This window comes from Rhinolophus sinicus, chromosome 12 (genome assembly GCF_057876585.1).
Source record: "Rhinolophus sinicus isolate RSI-liver-muscle chromosome 12, RSI-T2T, whole genome shotgun sequence".
Classification (NCBI taxonomy): Eukaryota; Metazoa; Chordata; class Mammalia; order Chiroptera; family Rhinolophidae; genus Rhinolophus; species Rhinolophus sinicus.
Genome location: NC_142512.1, coordinates 53809959 through 53831056, shown reverse-complemented (window position 1 = coordinate 53831056; position 21098 = coordinate 53809959). Strand labels below are relative to the sequence as shown.

The 21098-nt window shown below is 52.2% G+C and overlaps 1 protein-coding gene across 4 annotated transcripts in view; it reads right to left on the bottom strand.

Moving 5' to 3' along the window:
• Positions 1 to 21098, bottom strand: part of MGAT5B (alpha-1,6-mannosylglycoprotein 6-beta-N-acetylglucosaminyltransferase B) — a 68830-nt gene that overhangs the window by 35857 nt on the left and 11875 nt on the right. For 3 of the 4 annotated variants that reach the window (XM_074319630.2, XM_074319631.2, XM_074319629.2), the window contains exons 4-8: positions 5824 to 5939; positions 5195 to 5268; positions 4541 to 4711; positions 3589 to 3753; positions 2649 to 2818 (exon numbers count right to left, since the gene is read on the bottom strand). In XM_074319630.2, the coding sequence (XP_074175731.2) occupies positions 2649 to 2818; positions 3589 to 3753; positions 4541 to 4711; positions 5195 to 5268; positions 5824 to 5939 (696 nt within the window). The remainder of the gene's footprint in view (positions 1 to 2648; positions 2819 to 3588; positions 3754 to 4540; positions 4712 to 5194; positions 5269 to 5823; positions 5940 to 21098) is intronic. The other variant, XM_074319632.2, reaches the window with a different exon arrangement.

The window sequence follows — 21098 nt, the reverse complement described above, 5'->3', positions numbered from 1 at the left end:
TGATTTGCAAACATTAGCTGCCCCTGCAGCATTCTGCTCACAGACAGTGTTATGAGCTCGTTCAGAGGGAACTGGGGGTGGGCACAGTGCAGGCGGGCGGCAAGTGGGCACACCCGGCTCTGCACAATGTGAACAGCTTTGTCTGACAACAAAATGCTACAGTGTGAGAGCCAGAGTGAGGGCTGTGCTGGTTCCCTCTCCCAACACTGGGTAGCTAGTCTGCAGTTTCAGCACCAGCACTCTGGGACAGCTCCCAGCCTGGTTATTTGCAGCTCAGGTGACATTCATCCAGATGGGATGGGGGTGCTATTTCAAGGTGGCACCTCCTCTCCCAGAACCTGCTGCCCCACCTGGAACTGTGCTTCCCAATGCTGCCACCGCCGTGCAGCCCCTCATTAGAAACTGTCCCATTCTCCCCTTTCACATCCTCACTTACATGACACTTTGCATCTTTACTAGGCCTACTGGAGACAAATGTATCAGCCTAAAAGAATGACACCAGCGGTGTAAATTTCAAGCCACGAAGATGAAAACCAAGTCACTAGGTCATTTAATGGCCTCACAGCACAACCCAGCCTCAGCCTCCTTCCCCCCCTACTCAGTATGGCTGGTCCTGGCACCTCCCTCTGATCGAGGCCACGAGAAGTTCTCCCCAAGTGATTGACAGACAGTTGACCTAGGATTGTTGATGGCTCTGCCCCCATCAGCACCCTCCTCTCTCCAACACGCCTGTGCTACAGAACACTAGCATTCAAGGCCAGGAGAAAATGCTGACCAGAAAGAGAGACATCTAGACCCAACAGACTATCAAGATGGTGGGCGGGTTCCAAACAGGAATCACAATTTAGCTTGAAAACCACCTGAGTAAGTTACTGGGCTGATGAAGAAAGTCAATTTGCAGGCCAATAACTCTGAGGCTTTCCGTAGTTATGCTCTAGGGCAAAGTAAGAACAATGTCATCCAAATGACAATGAAAAGGAGAAACAGACATCCATTGAGCACAAAAATCCCTAACCCTAAAGAAAAAGATGCAACAGTTTGATTACATTAAAATTAAGGCCTTCTGTTAAAAAAAAAAAAAAAAGAAAGAAAGAAACACATAAATTCCAAAGACAATCCAATAAGGAGATTTTTAAACACATGTAACTCAGACATGATTTATACCCATAATAGATATAAAGAACTCCTACAACTCCATAAGGACATGATAAACAACCCAGCAGCAAAGTGAGCAAATGACACAAATGGGCATTTCACCAAGAGGAAAGGACAGACAAATATATGACAGGATGCTCAGCCTCATTAGTCGTCAAGGAAACCCTAAGAAGATATGGTGCCACTTCACGCCCTCAGCTGGGAAGCCTGATAACACTGAGTGTGGGTGAGAATGTGGCCCCGGGGAACACACATATGGTGGGGCTGCCTTAGTGCAATCACGTAGGAAAACAGTTGGCATTATCTTGTAAAGTTCAGTTTTCACACACCCCAAAGCCCCAGCCACTGTGCGCCTCAGTTGATACCCAACAAAAACTGACACAGGTACACCAGGTAACATATACAAGTATGTCCACCAATACATTATCTAAAATAACTTGTAAAAGCAGGAAAATACAGCCACAGACAGGAATAGTGGATAAATAGTTATAGTACTTTCACACAATGGAATATTATACAGAAGAGAAAATGAAAGGGAACAACACAGATGAATCCTGGAAACAGAATAAAGCAAGTGAAGAAAGCACGTCTCAGACGACATACTGTATATGCCATTTTTACAAAGCTCAAAACCAAACCAAAATACAACTAAACCATATACTGTTTATGGATACATGAATATGTAAAAAAGAAACTTTTGTTTTTTTCCAAAAAGCAAAGGAATGCTAAACAAAACCCAAGTTACAGGTTTCCTCGGGGGGCAGCAGGGGGACGGGTGAGAGAGGGCGTCCCCAGGCAAAGACAAGTCCTGGTAATACTCTCATTCTGAGGTCAGACGGCGGAATCACAGGACCTCCCTCTATTCTTGGGCCCATAACATGTGTCGCAGATATTTTTGTATGTATCAAATAATAAACATCAATAAAAAAATAAGAAAAGTCATATGCATTTCTTCATCCCACAGATCTAGCAGTTGAAAATGAACCTAATCAGACTCACTCACGCACACACAATCCTACGCCCCTCTCATCACCAGTCCCCTACCTCCAACAGCATCAGAGGCACCTCAGAAAGGCAAGCACTGGGGAAGGGGTGGGCACCACCAGCCCACCTCACCCCCCCTCCAGGTCTTACTGGCCCCCAACCCCCAGAATAGGCCCAGGAAGGAGCCCAGTTCCGGAAGAGAAACACCAAGGCTGTTCCAAGACCACCGGGATGGCATGTAGAGGGGACCCCCCCATCTGCATAACATGGCTCAATTCCACAGCCCTTATTTGTCAGCCCAGAGCACAAACACCAGGGTACCCGCAGACCTGGAGATGGAGAACTCAACCGTGTGAACAGCACAATGCAAATACACTTCCTTGGTGCATCCCAAATGTGACCCGGTGTCACCATGGAGGAGGAGGTGGTGGGTGGCAGACTAAGCAGGTAAAGCGGGAGCTCCTGGGGATGGGGTTCCCCTTCCTCTGCTCCCCTCCCCTGGCACTCACCTCTGCAGCTCCTTCAGGGACACTGTGATCCGCAGGCCGTGGCCCAGGATGTAGAGAGCAGCCAGGATGTCCGCCCACTGCACCATCTCCCCCAGAGGCCCGCCCTTCAGCACCCTTGGGCTGAACACGTCCCCAGACTCCTCGGTCAGGAAGCCGATGTGGACGAGGATCTGAGGGGACACAGAGGGTCAACACAAAGGAGCAACAGCACTCGGCCCTGCCACCCCAGGGAGACCGGCTGGCAGCAAACTGTCCCCAGGCTGTGCCTGCACAGGCGCTTTCTGTTAGCGGGGGAACCAAGAGGCAGAGTAACAGAGCTGGGCACTGGCGATACAGGTGAACAAAAACGGTCACATCCTGCCCTCAAGGTGCTTACGTTCCAGATGGAAGAGGAGACAACAGTGAACACAGACAAGAGAATTTCATGAAATGATAGGGACTCTGAAAGAAATAGACAGGGTGATGTGCGAGTCAGGTATGTTCTTATTAGATGGATGGAAGGATGGATGGATGGATGGATGGGTGGGTGGGTGGGTGGATGGATGGATGGATAGGTGGGTGGGTGGATGGATGGATGGATGGATGGATGGATGGATGGATGGATGGATGGACCAACAGACCTCCCCCAAACAGGCTACCTTATTCCCAACATTGCAGACAAACACCATGACTTTTCTGCCAGACAAGAATAAGATTGTTTGCAGAATGCAGGACCCCTAAGGGAGCAGGTGGGCTTTTCATTCTGCCTCAGACCTGAAAAGAGCTACCACATGCATCTATCCTGACTCTGCCTCCCCTCTCCCTTCTGGCTCAAATTCAAATAAATTCTATAAAACTCTTTCGAGGGCAGACCCAGTGTGCCACTTGGAATCCTGAGGCCCTGAGCTCATTTTCTCAGCTCTGAGCTCAGCTCCCTGAACACACAAAGAGGATAAGTTACCTGCTTCTGGTCCCTCTGGGTGCCCCCCAGCTTCTGCGCCAGGCGCTGGGCAGCAAGGGCCCACTGGGCAGTGAGCCGCTTGGTCCGTTTCTTCATGAAGATTAGAGACTCTTTCCCGCTGCCCATCAGCTCCAGCAGGTGGGACAGGTTGCTCCGGAAAACTGCCTGGAGGGAAGTCCAATCCCCGGTTCTCTAACCCCCAGACCTGTGGCTATGCCACCGCCATCGCCTGCAGCCCTGAGGACAGGGGCCGGCACACTCCCAGGGAGTCTGGAGCCTGCTCTAGGTCTTTTCCCCCTAAGAGGCCCACCGGCCCTGACAGCTGGGGCGCCCCGGCCAAGCTGGTCTGTCCCAGCCCAGCTCCGACCAGCCTCCCGAGCCCTCCGGGACGTGGTCAGCTCTGATAGTTCCCAGGGATCCCTGCTGTTACAAGGAGGCAGTGAGGGCAGTGGTCAGAGCAGGGGCTCACATGGCAGGGAGGCTGGGCCGCGTGCCAGTGGAGCCAGAGTTAACTATATGCCTTGAGCAAGTTAGCTCAGCTCTCTGGACCTCATCTAGATCGACCCCATCTAGGTTCATCATCTGATACATACGCTCACACGAGGACTGCTGGAGGGTTTAAGTACAAATAGTGTCTGGCATGCAGGAAGCCCTCAAAAAGGGCCGGCTATTATTACTATTAGAGTCCATGACGCAGGCGCCTCCAGGGCCCCAGCCTGCCCCTCAAGTAAGCCCAGCTTTGCAGCATCCCCAGAAGGTAGGATGGGCACCGTCAGGCTGGTTTCCTGTCCAGGACGGCCGGCTGGGACCTGCCCACCCACCAGGCAGAGCTGCAGCCTCGTTTTACTGGGGGTAAGAGTTCCTCCCACTGTCCCCCAGGGCTGTCCAGCCAGGGGAGGCCAGCTGGCATGTCCACCAACCCCTCACTGGCCCACCCACCTCCCAGGCCTACCTGGACTTTGGGGAAGGGTTTGGGGGCTGTGTGGGTGGCCGTCTCGTTCCTCCAGGGCAGCGGGGGACAAAACCACTCGACCTCACTGAGGTAGATGAGGAAGGAGCACTCGGTGCCATCCACCCCGAAGAAGGCATAGCAGGGGTCAGAGGTCCAGCGGGCACGCATCCACTGCAGAGAGGCCAGCCTGGGCCAGGGGGCCGGTACCGGCCCACCCGCAACCTTGGCGTCCCCTGCATGCATGTCCCTGGGGATCCTGAGGTTCCCCCAGGATGGAGCCTCTGGGGCCCACCCCAAAGATGCAGCGAGGGACAGAAGCAGGGGAGAGAGACTGAACTAGGGCCCCAAGACCCTGTCCTGGCCAGTGAGAACCTCAGGGAGGGCCAGGCTGGACCACCATCTCCCAGGCCCAGAAAGAGGACGCCCCTGGGGAAATAAAGCCAGGTCAGGACACAGTAGCAGGGGCAGCACCTTGGGACCTGGCGGGATACAGCTGAGGCCAAGGTCAGGAGCAGTCTTGGAGGAGGCAGGGGCTGGGACTAGGGCAGGACCCACCCACAGTGATCCCCACAAGGTCACCGAGCTAGTCTGGGGCATAGCCCCTACAGAGGAGCCCCCTTGCTGGTCACGCCCACCCTCAGCCCCAGGCCTCACCTCCACCTTCCCTGAGCAGTCGGGAAACTTGGGGTCACTAGGTGCCTCACACTGGTCCCGCCGGCCTTCAGACACTATCAGGAGAGAAGGTCATCTTGCTGAGGACCTGGGTCCAAGATGGAGCCCGGTAGACACAGGTGTGAGGAGGGGCTGGGCTGGGTGGGAGGGGTAGGGCAGAGCGGGCACAGCATTCAGCCTGAGTTTACTCACCTGAAAGGCTACCCGCCAAGGCGTCCCTAAGCCTTGGCTGCCCCCTCTGCCACCACGCCCACTCTCCTTAGGAGGTTCAGACCCAGTAAGGAGCTGGCTTAAATGGCTATGGACCAGCTGCTGCCTGGACGGGAAGGCCTCATACACCCCCCCAAAGGCACCCCCACCTGTTTCAGGGGGCAGAGATTGGGCCTGTAGCCCCAGACTGCTGCTCCCCACATCAAGTGGAGGTTGAGAGACCTCTGCTGTCCTCAGCACCTTACACCAGGTCGGGGGGGATGAACCCAAGTCACCCTGCTGAGAGTCTGAAACGGGGTCGAGGAGCCTGGGCAGCTGCTATGGGAGAAGTCAGGGCCCCGCCCCGGACGTCCCCCAGAACACTGGCCTCCTGGGGGTCAAGGGGTGCTCCGGGCGCCCACCCTTGCTGTGCAGGAGCAGGCTGTGGCGCAGCAGCTGGTCCACCTTGACAGCAATGTCCGAGACGTTCTGAGCGATGGCCTGGATCCTTTCCATGAGGCCGGCCCCAGAGGGCAGCCTAAGAGGGAGAAGCCAGGGCTTAGCAGCAGAGCCTGCCTTGGTGGCCTTCCCAGCGAGGCCTCAGCCAGCAAGCAACGCGGGAGGATGCCGGGCTACCAGCACCCACAGGCTGCCACCTACAATGAACGGAAACGCAGAGGCAGTGACGGATGGCGAAAGTCAGGCCAGGCAATGGGGCCATCAGCCCGCGCCCCCCAGCCCGGGCTGGAGGGGATCTCTAAACATCCAGTGCACACACCTTACACCATGTGGGAAAGCCCACATCTGCATGTGCCAGGCGTGTCTGCAGGAGTTTCGAAGGGCAGTGCCTGGGGCTGAGGCAGGCCCAGAATTCCATTCAGGAGCCTGCACAGGACCAGCGAGGGACCTCAGGTGGCAGAGACCATTTTCCTGGGCACAGCCAGCTGCCTGAGTCTGTTTCTCTCTTTCTTCCCAGAAGGGCTATATCGTGCCAAAATAAATTCCACCCAAAGCAGCCTGGGGACTTGCCAACTATTAAATCTCGAGTAAATTATTGTTGGGTTCTGAGAATGAATTCTTCCCAAGATCTTAAATGTGTTGACTGCCACAAATATCATAGCCCTCCCACCCCACCATCAATACTCATGTTGCCTTTATTTGGGGAGAATTTATTTCCCTGTACTGATTACTCCTCAACTCCCAGAGAAGTTTATTAGACGTCACACGCAGTATTCATCTCATTGCAAACACTTCTACTGAGATACATCTCACTCTACAGGCATATGGGTCTCAGTGCAAGCGAGACCCTGGGGGCTTCTTCCAGGAAGCTGCTTGCTGGTTTCAGCGCATCCATTCTGTTTCCTTTCATTCTTACCTGGTCCTCTGGCTTTGCAGGCCCAGTTTAAGCTCGGTTTATCCCTTTACAAAGACGGGGTCTTGATTGCCACACGTAATTGGAATTATATGAAGGAGAATTTTTTCCAACCCGGGCTCTTCTCAGGTCTTTAAAACCCACCCCCCCTCCTCTTCTCAGCTGGTGACCTGCCCACCATAGAAGGCACAGTAGTGACCCCCAGTGGCCACCTGCCCTCTCAGGCCACCCTCCGCTCCTACCTCCACTTTCTGTAACGGGAGGAAGAGTGGTTACAGAAAAGGGAGACTAGTATTGGGGACCAGCAGGGGCAAGGCAGACCTGGAGGTGGGGACGGGGGAAAAAGGAAGCATGTGACAGGAAGGGGCAATGTACACAATGTACACACAATCAGGTCAATCCACTCAAAAACAAACAACTTGCGTGGAAAACGGCATCGCCTCTATATTTGTTTCCTGGGGCTGCCGTACCAAACTACCATCCATTTGGTGGCTTAAAACAACACACATTGATTCTCTCACAGTTCTAGAGGCCAGACGTCTGAGATAAGGTGTAGGTGGGGCTGGTTCCTCCCGGTGCCTCTGAGAAAGCATCTGTTCCCGGCCTCTCTCCCAGCCTCCGGTGGGGGCGGCAATCCTTGGCAGCGTTCCTTGGCTTGTGGCTGCCTCTCTCCAACCTCTGTCATCACTTGGCTTCTCTGTGTGTCCAAATTTCCTCTTCTTATAAGGACACTGGTCATTGGATCAGGGCTCACCCACATCTTGCATGACCTCATCTTAATTTGATCACATCTGCAAAGACTCTATTTTCACATAAGATCACCGTCATAGGTACTGGGGGCGAGGACTTCAACGTATGTTTTCAGAGGACACAATTCAACCCACAATGGCCTCCTGTGAGACTACAAATACGAATGAGAAGAGCTGTAAAAGACGAATGCTTCTTCTGCTCAAAAGATCCACGGGCAGGAAGAAGTAAGAATATTTCTCGTTGGTCTTTAGATTGTCTAGAATGCTGTTGGGAAGAGAACATCCGCTTGTCTTCAATTTACAGTAATGCACAAGGAAATGAGCTGGAGCTCTGCCTCTTAGGAGCTGTGTGACCCTGGGCAAGTCACTTACCCTCTCTGTGCCTCGGCACACTCCTTTTTTAAAATGGAGAAGAAAATGGCCCAACCTCGTAGAGTCATGGTGACGCCCGACAGAGGAAAGATGTGGAGAACACAGATGAGCAGCACCCACATGGCATAAGCCCTGGGTTAACCAGAATCACCGCTACTGCGGTGGTGTGGTTGGAGCTGCAGCAAAAGAGATTTGGGCTGATCAGGGTTTCTCAACTTTCTTTCATTATGGGCCACTACGGAGCCTTTGGAGACATTTTGCCCTTCTCAACCCCCACCCCTTGGAATGTCATCACCCCCTCAGATGTTCTGCTTATCTGTTTACACAACATGGCCTAAGATTGTCTTGTCCCTCAAGAACCAGTTTTCACCCAATTCGGGGGGTGGTACCCTCCCATTGAGAATGCCTGGGTCAGACCAGAGAAGGAACGAGATGACCTGGACCTCACTGGGCTCTGAAATGAGTTCCAAATGAGGGTTGTGGCACTGTTTCCCCACCACCCTATGAGAATAGGGTGGACCCTCTTCTGACTGGAAAGAATATTTAGGCGACCGAAGAAGGCGGCCACAGTGCCGACGGCCGGAACCTGACAGACGCTGGATCTGAGTTGGTACCGAACACAGGTGGCCACGGCATGACAAGGGGTGCTCTGGGGTGAGGAAGGACCAGATGCCCTTCTTGACTTCTAACTGGAGACCCCAGAGCACAAATGACCCATCAGGGACCAGCTGGTGGTCCTGCCAGGTCTCCGGAGACAGTGGAAGGGACCCCACCCTACTTCGAGTCTTCCCGAAAGCGTCTCTCCCTTGAGGCTCCACTCCTTCTACTCTATGGGAGCCAGATCACTTCTCTGAGCCCCCTGTACCCCGGGGTGCAGTTGTGAGTAGCAGGCCTGAAACCCCCAAAGGAGCCTGGAATCGTCCAGGACAAGGACGCACTTTCATATGTGGAGCCTGATACTGCCCCGTACAGGCCATGTGATCAGGGGTCCATCACTATTTTGGATTGAAAAGTGTCCCCCAAAATTCCCATCCACCCGGCACCTCAGAACATGACCATACTTGGAAATGGGGTTTCTGCAGACGGACTTAATTGAGGTCAGACTGGATTCGGGCAGCCCTGAGCTCAATGACTGGTGTCTTTGTAAGAGGCCACGTGAGGATGCACAGGGAGAAGACAGCCGTGTGCCGACGGAGGCGGACGGCAGTGCTGCATCTACAAACCAGAAGCTAGAGGAGGCAGGAAGGACCCTCCCCTGGAGCCTTCGGAAAGAACGAGGCCCTGAAGACACCCTGATTTCAGACTTCCAGCCTCCAGAACGGAGAGAGAATACATTTCTGTTGTTTGAAGCCATCTGGTTTGTGGTCATTTTTTTATGGCAGCCCCAGGACACGCATATAATCACCATCTGCAGAACTGAAGAAAAGCGGTTTTTAATCCATCACAAAAGGAGCGCCCAGGTTCTCCTGTCTCCCCTCCCCCACCCCGGCTGTCAGGCACTTCTTCTGTCCAACCTGTGCTCCCTTTGCTGAAACTCAAGCTTAATTCTGCTGCTACTGTCACAGGAGATGAAGAACTAGGGACCCCCATGACTTCTCAAGCCCGGGGTCAGTGACTCTCCCCATTATTCAGAGATTTATTGGAAAGAGTCAGGGCCTTGGAGTCAGAGGTCCTAGATTCCAGTCCAGGCTCCACGGGAGAGCTGTGTGACCTTGGGCAAGTTACTTAACCTCTCTGAACTCAGGGGTTGTCTCTGGTAAAATCTGAATAATCTCAACTACCTCACAGAGTGATTGCAAGGATTAGACACAAGGCTGACTGCAAAAAGCTCAGCATACAGTAGGCACTCAGTAAATGCTTGAGATGCTTTCAACTCCCTACCTACAGCGGTCACCCCAGCCCCGAGAAGAAGTGTCCTGAGTCTAACTATAGAGCAAAGCACTTTACTTTTTCAGGGATTCAGCAATTTTCATATGACAAGCGTTTCTGCATAAAACATATCGCTAGCTCGGGCTTTAAATAGTGCAGATGGCATCTGTCTGATTTAACAAGTTCAACTTGTTCAAAACGGAATTACTTGGCGTCACTATTATTATACTGGACTTAGCATGTGTGCAGCACTTTCTATTTTCAAATCATATGTGATTAGGCTTCTCTCTCTGAGAAGTTTTTTTATTTTTATTTTTTTTAAATGACAAAGTGGATGGCACGAGACCTCAGACTACAGACACTGGTGACCTGGGAAACACTTAAGTGGAACAGGAAGTGGGGGAGATGGACTGGGGAGATAGCGGATAGCTGCCTCCAGCCCATCGATGGGGCCCAAGGGAACCCAGAGTCATGGGATTGTCACCGTGGTGTCAGGGTGCAGCAGGCCTGACTCTCCATCAAGCCCAGGAGGCACAGTGCCAGGGTTCACAATGCTTTTAGGGGTCCACGAACATGTTTTAATTTTTTAAAAATCAGGGAAAACATTGTAGGTCAAAGAAAATGTTTTCTATGGAAGATGAAAATATTTGTCTCTCTACCAATGCGGCCATAAAATATAATTTTCCTATTGGTTAAACTGTGACCCCTACAATTTGTATGTTACAGTCCTAACTCCCAGTATCTCAAAACGTGAACTTATTTGAAAGGAAAGAATTATTTCCGGAATTACATTTGGGTGCAATTAGTGGAGTGAATATGAGGTCATACTGGAGAAGGGTAGGCCTGAGTCCAACGTGACTGGTCTCCTAACAAAAAGGGGAATTTGGACGCAGACACTCACATGGGAAGACTGGGATTATGCTGCCATAACCCAGAAACTACCCGAAGCCAGGAGAAGGACCTGGAACACATCCTCCTAAGCGCCTTCAAAGAGAGTGTGGCCCTGCTAACACTCTGCCACACCTGGATCTTGAACTTCTGGCCTCTAGAACTGTGAGACAACACATTCCTGCTGTTTAAGCTCCTCAGTGTGCGGGACCTTATCCCGGAAGCCCTAGGAAACTAATACAACTTTTCATATTTTTTCTGGAGGAAGGACCCCTGTAGTCCTGACACAGCCCAGAAAGGCAGGACTCTCCCCAGACATTAGCATGTGAGGAGAACAGGAGAAAACATTCTGGGAATGATAATAATAAAGTATCCACCGGGGAGCACTCACTTGCCAAGCTTTTTATGTACATGGTCTCATTTCATTCTCCTGATATCACGATTCCTTTTTAATGGCCCCACTGTACGAATGAGGCAACCAAGGCACAGCAAGGTTGAGCTACTTGCTCAGGGTCACACAGCTATTGAGTGGGAAATCGGGTTCCAGCCCAGCAGCTTGGTTCCTGCTGAAAAGGCTGCTGTGCCACAGAAGGGCACAGGGGACAAGATGCTTCTGGGGGTGGGGGGGTGCTGAGCAACGAGGGCTGCGGGAGGACAGGGATTCAGCCCTTCCAGACAAACGCCTGGACACTCATGCTGAGATTATACAAGGGCCCCAGTCCTGTGTCCTCAGTATGGGAAGCAGCCTGGAGTCACAGATGCAACACTGGACCCAATCAATCAGAAAAGGCAGGCTGCCCTGGGACGTGGCTGGATTGCACAGAGAAAACCCATTGCCCAGCCCCTCCCTCCTGGGCAGTAGTGCCCATAAGGGAGCTGTGAGGCAGGCACCAATTCACCTGGAAGGGGTCTGTGCCTCCAGGTGGGCATGGGGGCAGGACATCAGGCCAAGGCCATGACCGAGCAAAAAACTATAGGCCCTTTCGGGTCTCGGGAGTGACAATCACAGGAATGGGACACTGAGCACCATTTCTATGCAGGTGCACCCTCCTGGCAGGTGGCAAAGGCAGAAAGAGTTCTGGCCGAAGGGGTTTCCCTAGCAACACCCATCCTAACCCTGTAGGGCCTGTTACCAGGAGACAAGCCCAGGCTGGGGGACCATGGAGACGATCCCCTCGGCCTTTCTCCCCCCATCTAATGCACCCCTAACCTTCCTTCCACTCGCACCAATGACTGAGAGCCCTTTAACCCTCCTCCCACTTACGGCATATTTTTATTTCTTTCCTTTTTTATCTTTGGTACATGCATTTTAAAAGCAGAGAGTGGGTAAGCCAGATGAGCCTGAACTGGTGGGCTTCTGGCAGAGTGGCAGGACTGTAGCAGTGAAGACGTGGAGAGGCGGGGAGGGGGCAGGCTGGGGTCTTAGACGGGTGCCCAGGGGGAGGGCCCGCCGACATGTGCCTTCCACACAGATTTCCTACACGCCGGCTCGCTGCCAGGCTCTGCTCTGGGCGCGGAGATACACAGGAGAACCACACAGAGGCCCAGCACGGGAGGTGACTCCCATGCGGCTGCTTTGAGGCCTAAATGGTATCACATACTTGGCCTTGGTTTTAATTGTCACTTGTAGGGCACCTGTTACTGTTATTACTTGTGGTGGGCACTCCAAGCTAGGTCCCTCCCCTTCTGGATAGCATGAAGCTCCCCAATTAAACACTCTACACGGAATGGCCCACATTTGAAAAAGGTGAGTCTCCCACATTGAAACCACTGACCCAGGGACTTAAATGGATCTGAGGCCGAGATGATTCCAGCCCCTGTAGGAAGGTTGACCGGGAGACCAGCCTCACAATGTCCCCCTCCAGGCCCAGGACTGGGCTCCTGGCTGAGGCGAGTCTGGCCCAGGCCTTCACACTTAACCCTGTAGTAGGAGGTTATTCCTGAGCCAGGCTGGGGCCTCCCCACAGACAGTGAGGTTCTCTGGCCTCAGCCTGTAAACTCTGGGTGCCGGGCAGGGGCAGAAAGGTTGGGGGGCCTTTTGCGTTATCAGGAAGCTCTTAGGGCCAGCAGGGCTGACACACCAACCCAAAGAGTCCCACCATCCCTCCCAGTTGGGCAGAGACCCACAAGGAATCATGGGACCTTTTAACCGCCCATAAATGTGGCAGTCCTGAGATTGCCCCAGCTCTCAGCACCACTGGGCTGTACAGACAACAGAGGCCGGGCTCAGTCCCCACTGGCTCTATGGCCTGGGCCAGTCCTTTCCCTGCCTGCGCCCAGCTCCTTCATCTGGGAATTGTACACCTGGATAGGACCTTCTCCTTGGTCAAGGTCAAAGTTCATAAAAAGCACTCAGTAGAGGGTGGCTGCTATTCTTCCTTATTATCATCACTCATTATTATTACTGCTAGTTCAGCCCACTGTGCAACAAAGTCCTGGGAACCCAGAACGCACCTCCCAGGGCCGAGGGCCACCCCAGGTGTGGTACTGGCTGGAAGGGTTCCCTGAGCTCTCTCAGCCATAAAGGTGCCCACAGTGGCCCGAGCCAGCCTGAAACATAAGCGTCTGCAAACAACCATGGACAGGGACGAGAGAGGCAAAACGATGGCCTGGGATCTGCTGGCACCTTCTGAGGAAGCTAATGCTGCCCCTGTCCCAAGGGAAGGGGGCTAACAGGTGGCCCGGGAGCTCTAACTGCCCTGCCTGGTGGAGCTACCCCCACGGTGTGCCCAAACCATTCACCCTGCCTTCGTTGGAGACACCACGACCTTGAGAACCCGTGCGGGACCCACATCCCAGGACCTCTGAGCGCCATGGGACCTCAGACACCTTCTGGTCCCGCCCCTTACCGTACTATGTGAAGGGGAAACTGCCCAGGAGAAGATAAAATGAAGTCACGCTGTGGGCTGGGAAGAGGGCAGGGACTCGCACCCAGCCCTGGCCCCTTCCCACTGCATCGATGAAATCGTTAAATGCACTCGGCGTGCGAGACCTGGGCCTGCCCTGCATGCTTTCTGCACATCTACTAAGCACCAGAAATTCCACCACCACGATCACTTCTTACTTGGAAAGTAAAAGAACCCCAAGCCAGGCTCTGGTCATCCCTCTCCCCACCCCCAGGGGCCACCCTGGAAGTACCCTAAGAATCCATGGTATTCGAAGTCCTGCCCAGGAGTCCCTCCCCTCACACCCACAGAGAGACCGCCAGCCCCTTGCTGTGGCCTCCTGGAGCCAGCTGCCCCCAAGGCTGAGCCTGGTGTACTCAGTCTCCAGGCAGCAAAGGGGCAGCTAACACCACAGGACCCCGCCAGCCACTGAATGCTCTGCTCCATGTACCACCCAGGGCCAGGGAACCCTGGCTCCTGTCAGTGGCCTGTGGCCACTTCTCCTCCCAACACCGGCTACAAGAGCCCCCCACCCCCCAGGCTCCGGCCCCTCCTCCCAGCCCCTCGAGGCAATCACTAATTCCAGCCCTCATTCCCCTGGCCCCTTGAAGAGCTCTCCAGGATGCCTGGGGAAGGAGGTTTAATTTCACGGGTTCCTCCCATGATTTATGAGGGTTGCATCCAATTAACAGGGTATTGATTTCCGCACAGCTGGCCAGCGTGCTTGCTGGGAGTTGTTATTTCATCATGAAACTGACCGCCTTCCCTTTAAAAACACGGAGACTCCTGCACACAGGTGCTCACAGATATACCTACCACAAGACACAAGCATGTACAGCCAGGACGGGAGACGTGTTCTCTCTGTGTTTGTCTGTCAGTCTTTCTGTCTCTCTCTCACACTCACCACATGGAAACCCTCACCCTAGTGTCCAGCCTTCCCTGCATTTCTACTGCTCCCTCCTCAGCTTCAGCCCCTCTTCACCCTCATCCAGAGTCCCTGATGCTGCAGGAGATTCCAAAAAGATGATCATGGATCTGCCAGGCCCTCCCCAAGCAAGAGCAGAGAGGATTCCTCTCTCCTGCACCAAGAAATATACGTATGAGGTCGGACAATTAAGTTTGCAAATTCATCCTGGAAAAAGTGCTACATACCTCATTGCTGAATATCACTACAGTCACCTTCGAAGTCCCCCCCTTGGGAAGCTATGCACCAACGCCAGTGCCTAGTCCACCCTCAAAGCAATTTTGGAACTCTTTTTCTGGAATGGCCATTAGAGCTGTCGTCGTATTTACCTTTGATGTCCTGAATGTCATAAAAATGTCTTCCTTTCAGTATTTCCTTTCTCTTTGGGTAAAGAAAGCAGTCATTGGGGGCCAGATCAGGTGAGTAGGAATGGTGTTCCAATACAGTTATTTGTTTACTGGCTAAAAACTCCCTCACAGACAGTGCCGTGTAAGCTGGTACATTGTTGTGATGCAAGAGCCATGAATTGTTGGTGAAAAGTTCAGGTCGTCTAACTTTTTCACGCAGCCTTTCAAGCACTTCCAAATAGTAAACTTGGTTAACTGTTTGTCCAGTTGGTACAAATTCATAATGAATAATCCCTCTGATATCAAAAATGATTAGCAACATAGTTGCAACAAGTTTGCAAATTGTCAGACCTCATACATACATATATTCATACATATATATTAGATGACAGATAGCTAATACAGAGCTATTTCCCCACTTAATCTTAATAGGAACAGCGCTGGAGTTGGGCTGGGGAAGGGGTCAGTGTCCGTGAATGGGGCAAAGCCGGGGTGTTAGGGCCAGGCTGGGGGAAGCAGAGCCCCCAAGTCCACCCCAAGGCCCAGGCTTCTTCTGGTGAAATTTTTTTTTAATATCTCCTACGTGTGTTTTATTTAAGACATTGCGATCCTACTGTATATGCTTTGTATCTTGCCTCATTTACTGAGACTGTGTCAGTACACTGCCATTCATTAAACATTTTTTTAAATACGATTTTTAATGGTCACATTTCATCCTATCATGGGTGGCTATACTGTACTGATCCTTTTCCTGTTGTACCATCAATAATGAAAGTGTTATAACTAAAACATATTTGCCAGCTTGATAAGTTACAGTTTCTTCAAAGTGGAGTTATTATTATTAGTGAGGTTGAAGTTGTTCCCATAGTCTTTGTCCTGCTAAATGTGCTTTTTTCTCAAATTCCACTTTGTTTGGCATAAATATTGCCATCCAAGCTTCCTTCTTGTTTGTGGTTTCTACATACATTTTCCTTTCCTTTTATTTTCAGTTTCCGAGTCATTTGGTTTTAGGCCCCTCTCACAAACAGCTTATAATCGGATGTTGAGAAAGTAGGTCTTTGTTAGGGATGTTTAACTTGCTCAGTTATTGTCATATTTGCTAGGGTTCTGGCCTGGAGGACTGCCTGGCCTTCTCACCCAGCGGCCCTCCCCCCACAATGGCCTGGCCTCTCTCCAGCCCTGGGGCCAAACAAGCTCCCAGCTCCACTGTCCTATCAGAAAAGGGCAAACCCCAGAGCTGGGCCCAGCACAGGCTCTGAGAGAAAGGAGGCCTGTCCTTTAAAATTGAGCCCAAAGTTATCTTACCAGGTAAAGTGTCCCCTGCCCACCCTTCAGCACCCCCCCACAGACCCCCAGGGAAGCCGCTCTCCAGGCCACCCAACCTGGCTGAAAATGTCTAGAACCATTTTTTGAGTTTTTAAATAAAGCTTCTTTTAAAAAAAAAATTGGGGGGGGGAACGCCCTCATCTCATTACCCACAGACAAAAATTTTGATGCATCGCCTCTGCCGTCTTTCCTGCAGTATATCACATTTACGGAGTTTTACACTCTGTGTAATCCAATTCTATTTATAATCACATAACTGTTTTCACATTTTCCCTTGCCATTAAAATCCCCGCATTTCCCATCAACATACTTTTCAACAGCTGCATAAACCCACCCAGTGGAGGTGTCGGGATGTATCTACCCACGTCTTCACCGGCAGGCACTGAAATTGTTGCTCAAACTTTCTAACGCTATTGAAGAGAGAAAAAAAAGGCCACAGTGGCCATGAGGTCACAGAACTGTTTGTAACGTTAAGATTCTTTTCCTAAGGCGGATTCCCAGAATGAAACGACCAGATCACGGGTGTGACCACATTCACGATTCTGCGCCCACAGCAGCCGGCGCCCCTGAGTTGAGCGCTCTGTTCAGGGTCCAATGTCCTCAGTGCACAGAACAAGAACTGAGGCCCAGTCGGCCAGGGTGGGGTTGGCCAGAACCACAAACGCTTCCATCTCCCAGTCACACGGGCACTGTGGCACTTTCACAGCTCCTCAACCTAACACAGCACCCAGGGCACCCACACGGCCCTTCTTTCCCTCCTCCCTCTCTCCCTTCCTTTCTTCCTTCAACAAGCACTTACTAAGCACAAGAACGTGCAAACTGTTGTTCTTGAGGCTAGGGATACAGAAGAGAAACAGGCAAAATCTCTGCCCTCACAAAGGGGACATTTCAGCGTGGGGACAGGCAAAGAAGAAGGAAGTAATGAAAACACACAGGGTGTGTTGGGCCCCCAGGGGCTTAATCGCTGTGAGCTACGGAGCCAGACCAGCCGGGGCGGGTGTGCGCTGACTCCTAATGCAATTTATTTGCAGTGACTCTCGCTGTGACAGGGACGGGTGCTGGCTTCCTGTCCCCAGGAGAGCAGTACACGCTTTGAGGACAGGGCTCCAGCTTCTGTCTCCTGTGTCCTCTGCACCCATTCCCGAAACTCCAGCCCAGACTCTGCACATGGTAGGATTCAACACCATACAGACTGACTCGGAGGCAGACAGCCTCAAATTCCAGTTGTCTTTGCTGTTGCTGAATTTTATTATGGAAAATTCAGACATCATTACTATTTGGCTCTAGGATACATAATATGATGCCATTTGCAGCAAATCTGCAAATAATTCCTAATTATGCTTTCCTAGACTGAAAAAGCACATTTGCTTTCCTAGAGGACACACCAGCCATGAAGCTTCTGGAAGGGTAGGAAGAGGGCAGTGGGTGTGGTTCTTTTTAAGCCACAGAGGATTTCAGAGTGAGGAATCCAAGTGCAGGTAACTGAGTGCTGAAAGCACAGCAGCCTGTGTGTCTGCAGGATTCTTGCCTGTCTAGCTCCAGGTTAAGGGTGGGGAGAGGCTGGCGTGTCAGTGCACAGGGTGGGTGTGAGCACGCAACCTCCTGCTAGCCCTGGACACACCCATGGTTTCTCTCCCTGAAACCAGGAGCAACTGTGTCCCTGAAATTTATGACTCTGCCTGTGGGGCTTGATGGGTTCTGTTCGTTATGATGAATCGTTGCTATTTCCTGGGATGGAGCTGGGAGGTGGTATGTGCTCCCCCACCGCCACCCCAGGAGATGAAGGGCAAGGCAGGGGTGGGAGGGACAGGCCGGGACTGGAAGAAATCCAGAGATACCCTGAACATGCTGGCAGTAGCACCCCCAGCCCCAGAAGGCAGACCTGGAGCCCAGCTTCACCGGGCCCTCCGCTCTGCTGCCCACAGCTGGGTTTCCAGCAGACAGACATCTGGGCCCACTGCCCTCGCTCTGATGGACAGACTGTGGCCAGAGGCTAGGTCAGCAGCCCAGGGAGGTCGCAGCACAGCTGGGGGCAGACACGAAGGTGGGAAGGATGAGAGAGGTGTGCGGGAGGGGCTGGACCAGAGGGGACAGGGACAGCGCTGGAGAAAATTGACATAGAGAAGAAATCATCTCAGGCCTCAGAGGAAACTCCAGGGGAGCCCAACACCTTTGCCTCCATCGCCCCGTCTCTGCCCCCGGCCCCTTGGCTGCCCTTCTTGCCACCCCACCCCCTGAGCCACTCTTCACAAAGCCGTCAGAGTGATCTTTATAAAAAACAAGTCAGATCCCATCAGCCCCTGTTGAAAGCTCCCCAGCAACCTCCCACAGCTGTTAGAATAGTGTCCCAAGGCTCCTTACCATCGCTGACAAGGCCCTACACCACCTGCCCTGTTGACCTCTCCCACCCTTCACCACACTTTGCCATGTTGGCTTTCACACTGGTCCTTTTTCTCCAAAATACCAAGCTTTTTCCTACCTCAGGGTCTTTGCACTTGCTGCTCTCTCTACCTCAAATTCTTTACTCCTAGTTCCTCATGTGGCTGCCTCCTTCCCATCCTTCAGAATTAAGTTCAAATATCACCGGTGCGGAAGGGCCTTCCCAGACCACCATGTCTGAACAGCCCCTTTCGTGGTCACCCACCCCCATCCTTCAGAGCACAGATCAGCATCAGACATTATCTCACCTATTTCTTGTACTCAGTCACTGCCTGTCTGCCCACTGGACTGAGGACAATGAACATCACTGAGTGCCCAGCACCTGTAGCAGTGCCTGGCGCCGAGCAGGTCCCGTATGTGTTTCAGGAGTCTATTTTGGTCAGACACTCAGCCCCTGGATGGTGAGATAGCCTCTAACCGGGAACCCAGCAGGGCCGCACCGCAGCCCACCCAGGAGGCCCCATTTCCTGTGGGGAAAGAGCTCCCACCAGGAGCCAAGCACTCTGCTGGGCTCTTCACATCCAGTAACACATTGAATCCCAGGCTCCACAACTGCAATTTGAGTGGCTACATTTTCCAAGCCAAAAAAAAAAATCAGAGCAAAGGTCTAACAAAAACATTTTGTTTCCTGAATTGTGAATTAATTGATACGAAAAGTCTTGCTAACGGATTAAAACTAACCCACACAAGCTGCACATTTAATGAATGGCCATCAAGAGCACGGTTGTTAGAAAGATGGGATCTGGAGCCAGCTGACCTGGGTCCAGAGCCAGGCCCAGCCCCTTCACAGCTACGCAGCTTTGAGCAAGTTCCTCAACTTCTCTGTGCCTCCGTTTCCTCCTGATTGAGGAGGTAAGCGAGAGAACATGACCACAGTTTGACATGAGAGCTGGACCCCGGTCATCGGCGGCTCCTCACCCATCCCCTGCCCTTGGAATGTACACTCTGCCCACCGTTCCCCCAGCGGGAGCTGTTTCAAGGGCGCAGCCTTGAGAGAGTAAGGTGTGGAGACCATCTGGATGGTGTACGTGACTGACCCCAATTAAGGCCTCTATATAAACTTCTAAGATTCTGGCAGGCGGGTGAGCTCCAGTCGTCTCGTGGCACCCGCGACAAGCCTTGTACGTAAGCCCCTTGCTTCCCTAACCTCCACCTACAAATCCAAGTGGCTGCCTCATTCTTTGGAAATGATTGGAGTTTTGCCTTCCACATAGCATACACATTGGCTGAGATATAGCTTTTCCACAAACTGTCTCAAAGTGTGGATTTCAAACCTATTTTTTAGCAGAACACTTTTGGAAAGTCACACTAGCTGAGGTATAGCTTTTCCCAAACTGTGTCAAAGGGTGGGTTTCCAACTAATTTTTCAGCAGTTAGATAGGACACGTTGAGCAAACCCATCTCACAAAGAACCAAACTATCTAAAAAGTCAGGTGTAGCTCGTGTCCCTGGGAGTGTGGGGTCCAGGCTCCCTCCTCCCACATCCGAGTCTGGAGGCCAGAACTCTCAATCGGGATGCCCTGACTTCACTCTCTAGAACAGGGGTGTCCAAACTGCGGCCCATGGGCCAACTGTGGCCCGTGATCCATTGTTAATTGGCCCGCAGCAAATTCCAAAAATATATTTAGTTTACTTACATAAACCAGGTGAGGCAATACGTACTTCACCTCGAGTGAGTGGCCCCGACTGTTTGTGTATTTTACCGCATATGGCCCTTGGTGAAAACCGTTGAAAAAAGTTTGGACACCCCTGCTCTAGGGTCTGGAGACCACTTACATACCAATGGCTCTGATCTGGTCGCACACCACTGGGGCTCATAGGGGTGCTGAGGAGGCATGTGGGACTATAGCACAAACTCTTGGGGACCTTTGTGCATTCTGACCTCAGTCGGGGAATATTTCGAATGAATAAACCAGAAAATTCTTTTTGGCAAAGATGGCCCAGGTCCATCAGTGGAGAACAGATGCCCACTACGGCCATCACAGTCCACATGGACACCCACCCATGGCCCTCAACAGAGACAGAGCTCAGAATCATCACATTGAGTGAAACAAGCCGGCACTGACTAGGAACTGTGGGAAGCCACCAGCGTCAGGTCTGCAACACCGCACACTATGTATTTATAGCGTGTCTGTGTATAAAACGCAGGTGTCAGAGTACTTAGAAGTACTGGAAGGACCTACACCCAAGTCAGGAAAGCACTTGTCTGCAGGGGGAAGCGGTTAAAGGGCCCTTCAGCCTCATCTGCGACGTTTTATTAAAAGGGAACAAAGACCATCAATGCGACGAAATGTTAACGGTTGTTGAATCTGAGTGGTAGAAAGGTGCTCGGGGTTGTATTACTGTGTGGTTGTCTGTATTCTTAAAGTTTTCTCCAGATTAACACAACAAAGGGGTGACGGACAGCACCCCGCACCCCGCTGAGCTGTGGGAGTGCACTTTGAGACTGCACGCCCACCCTCAGCACACCTGAGGTACAGGCCCTC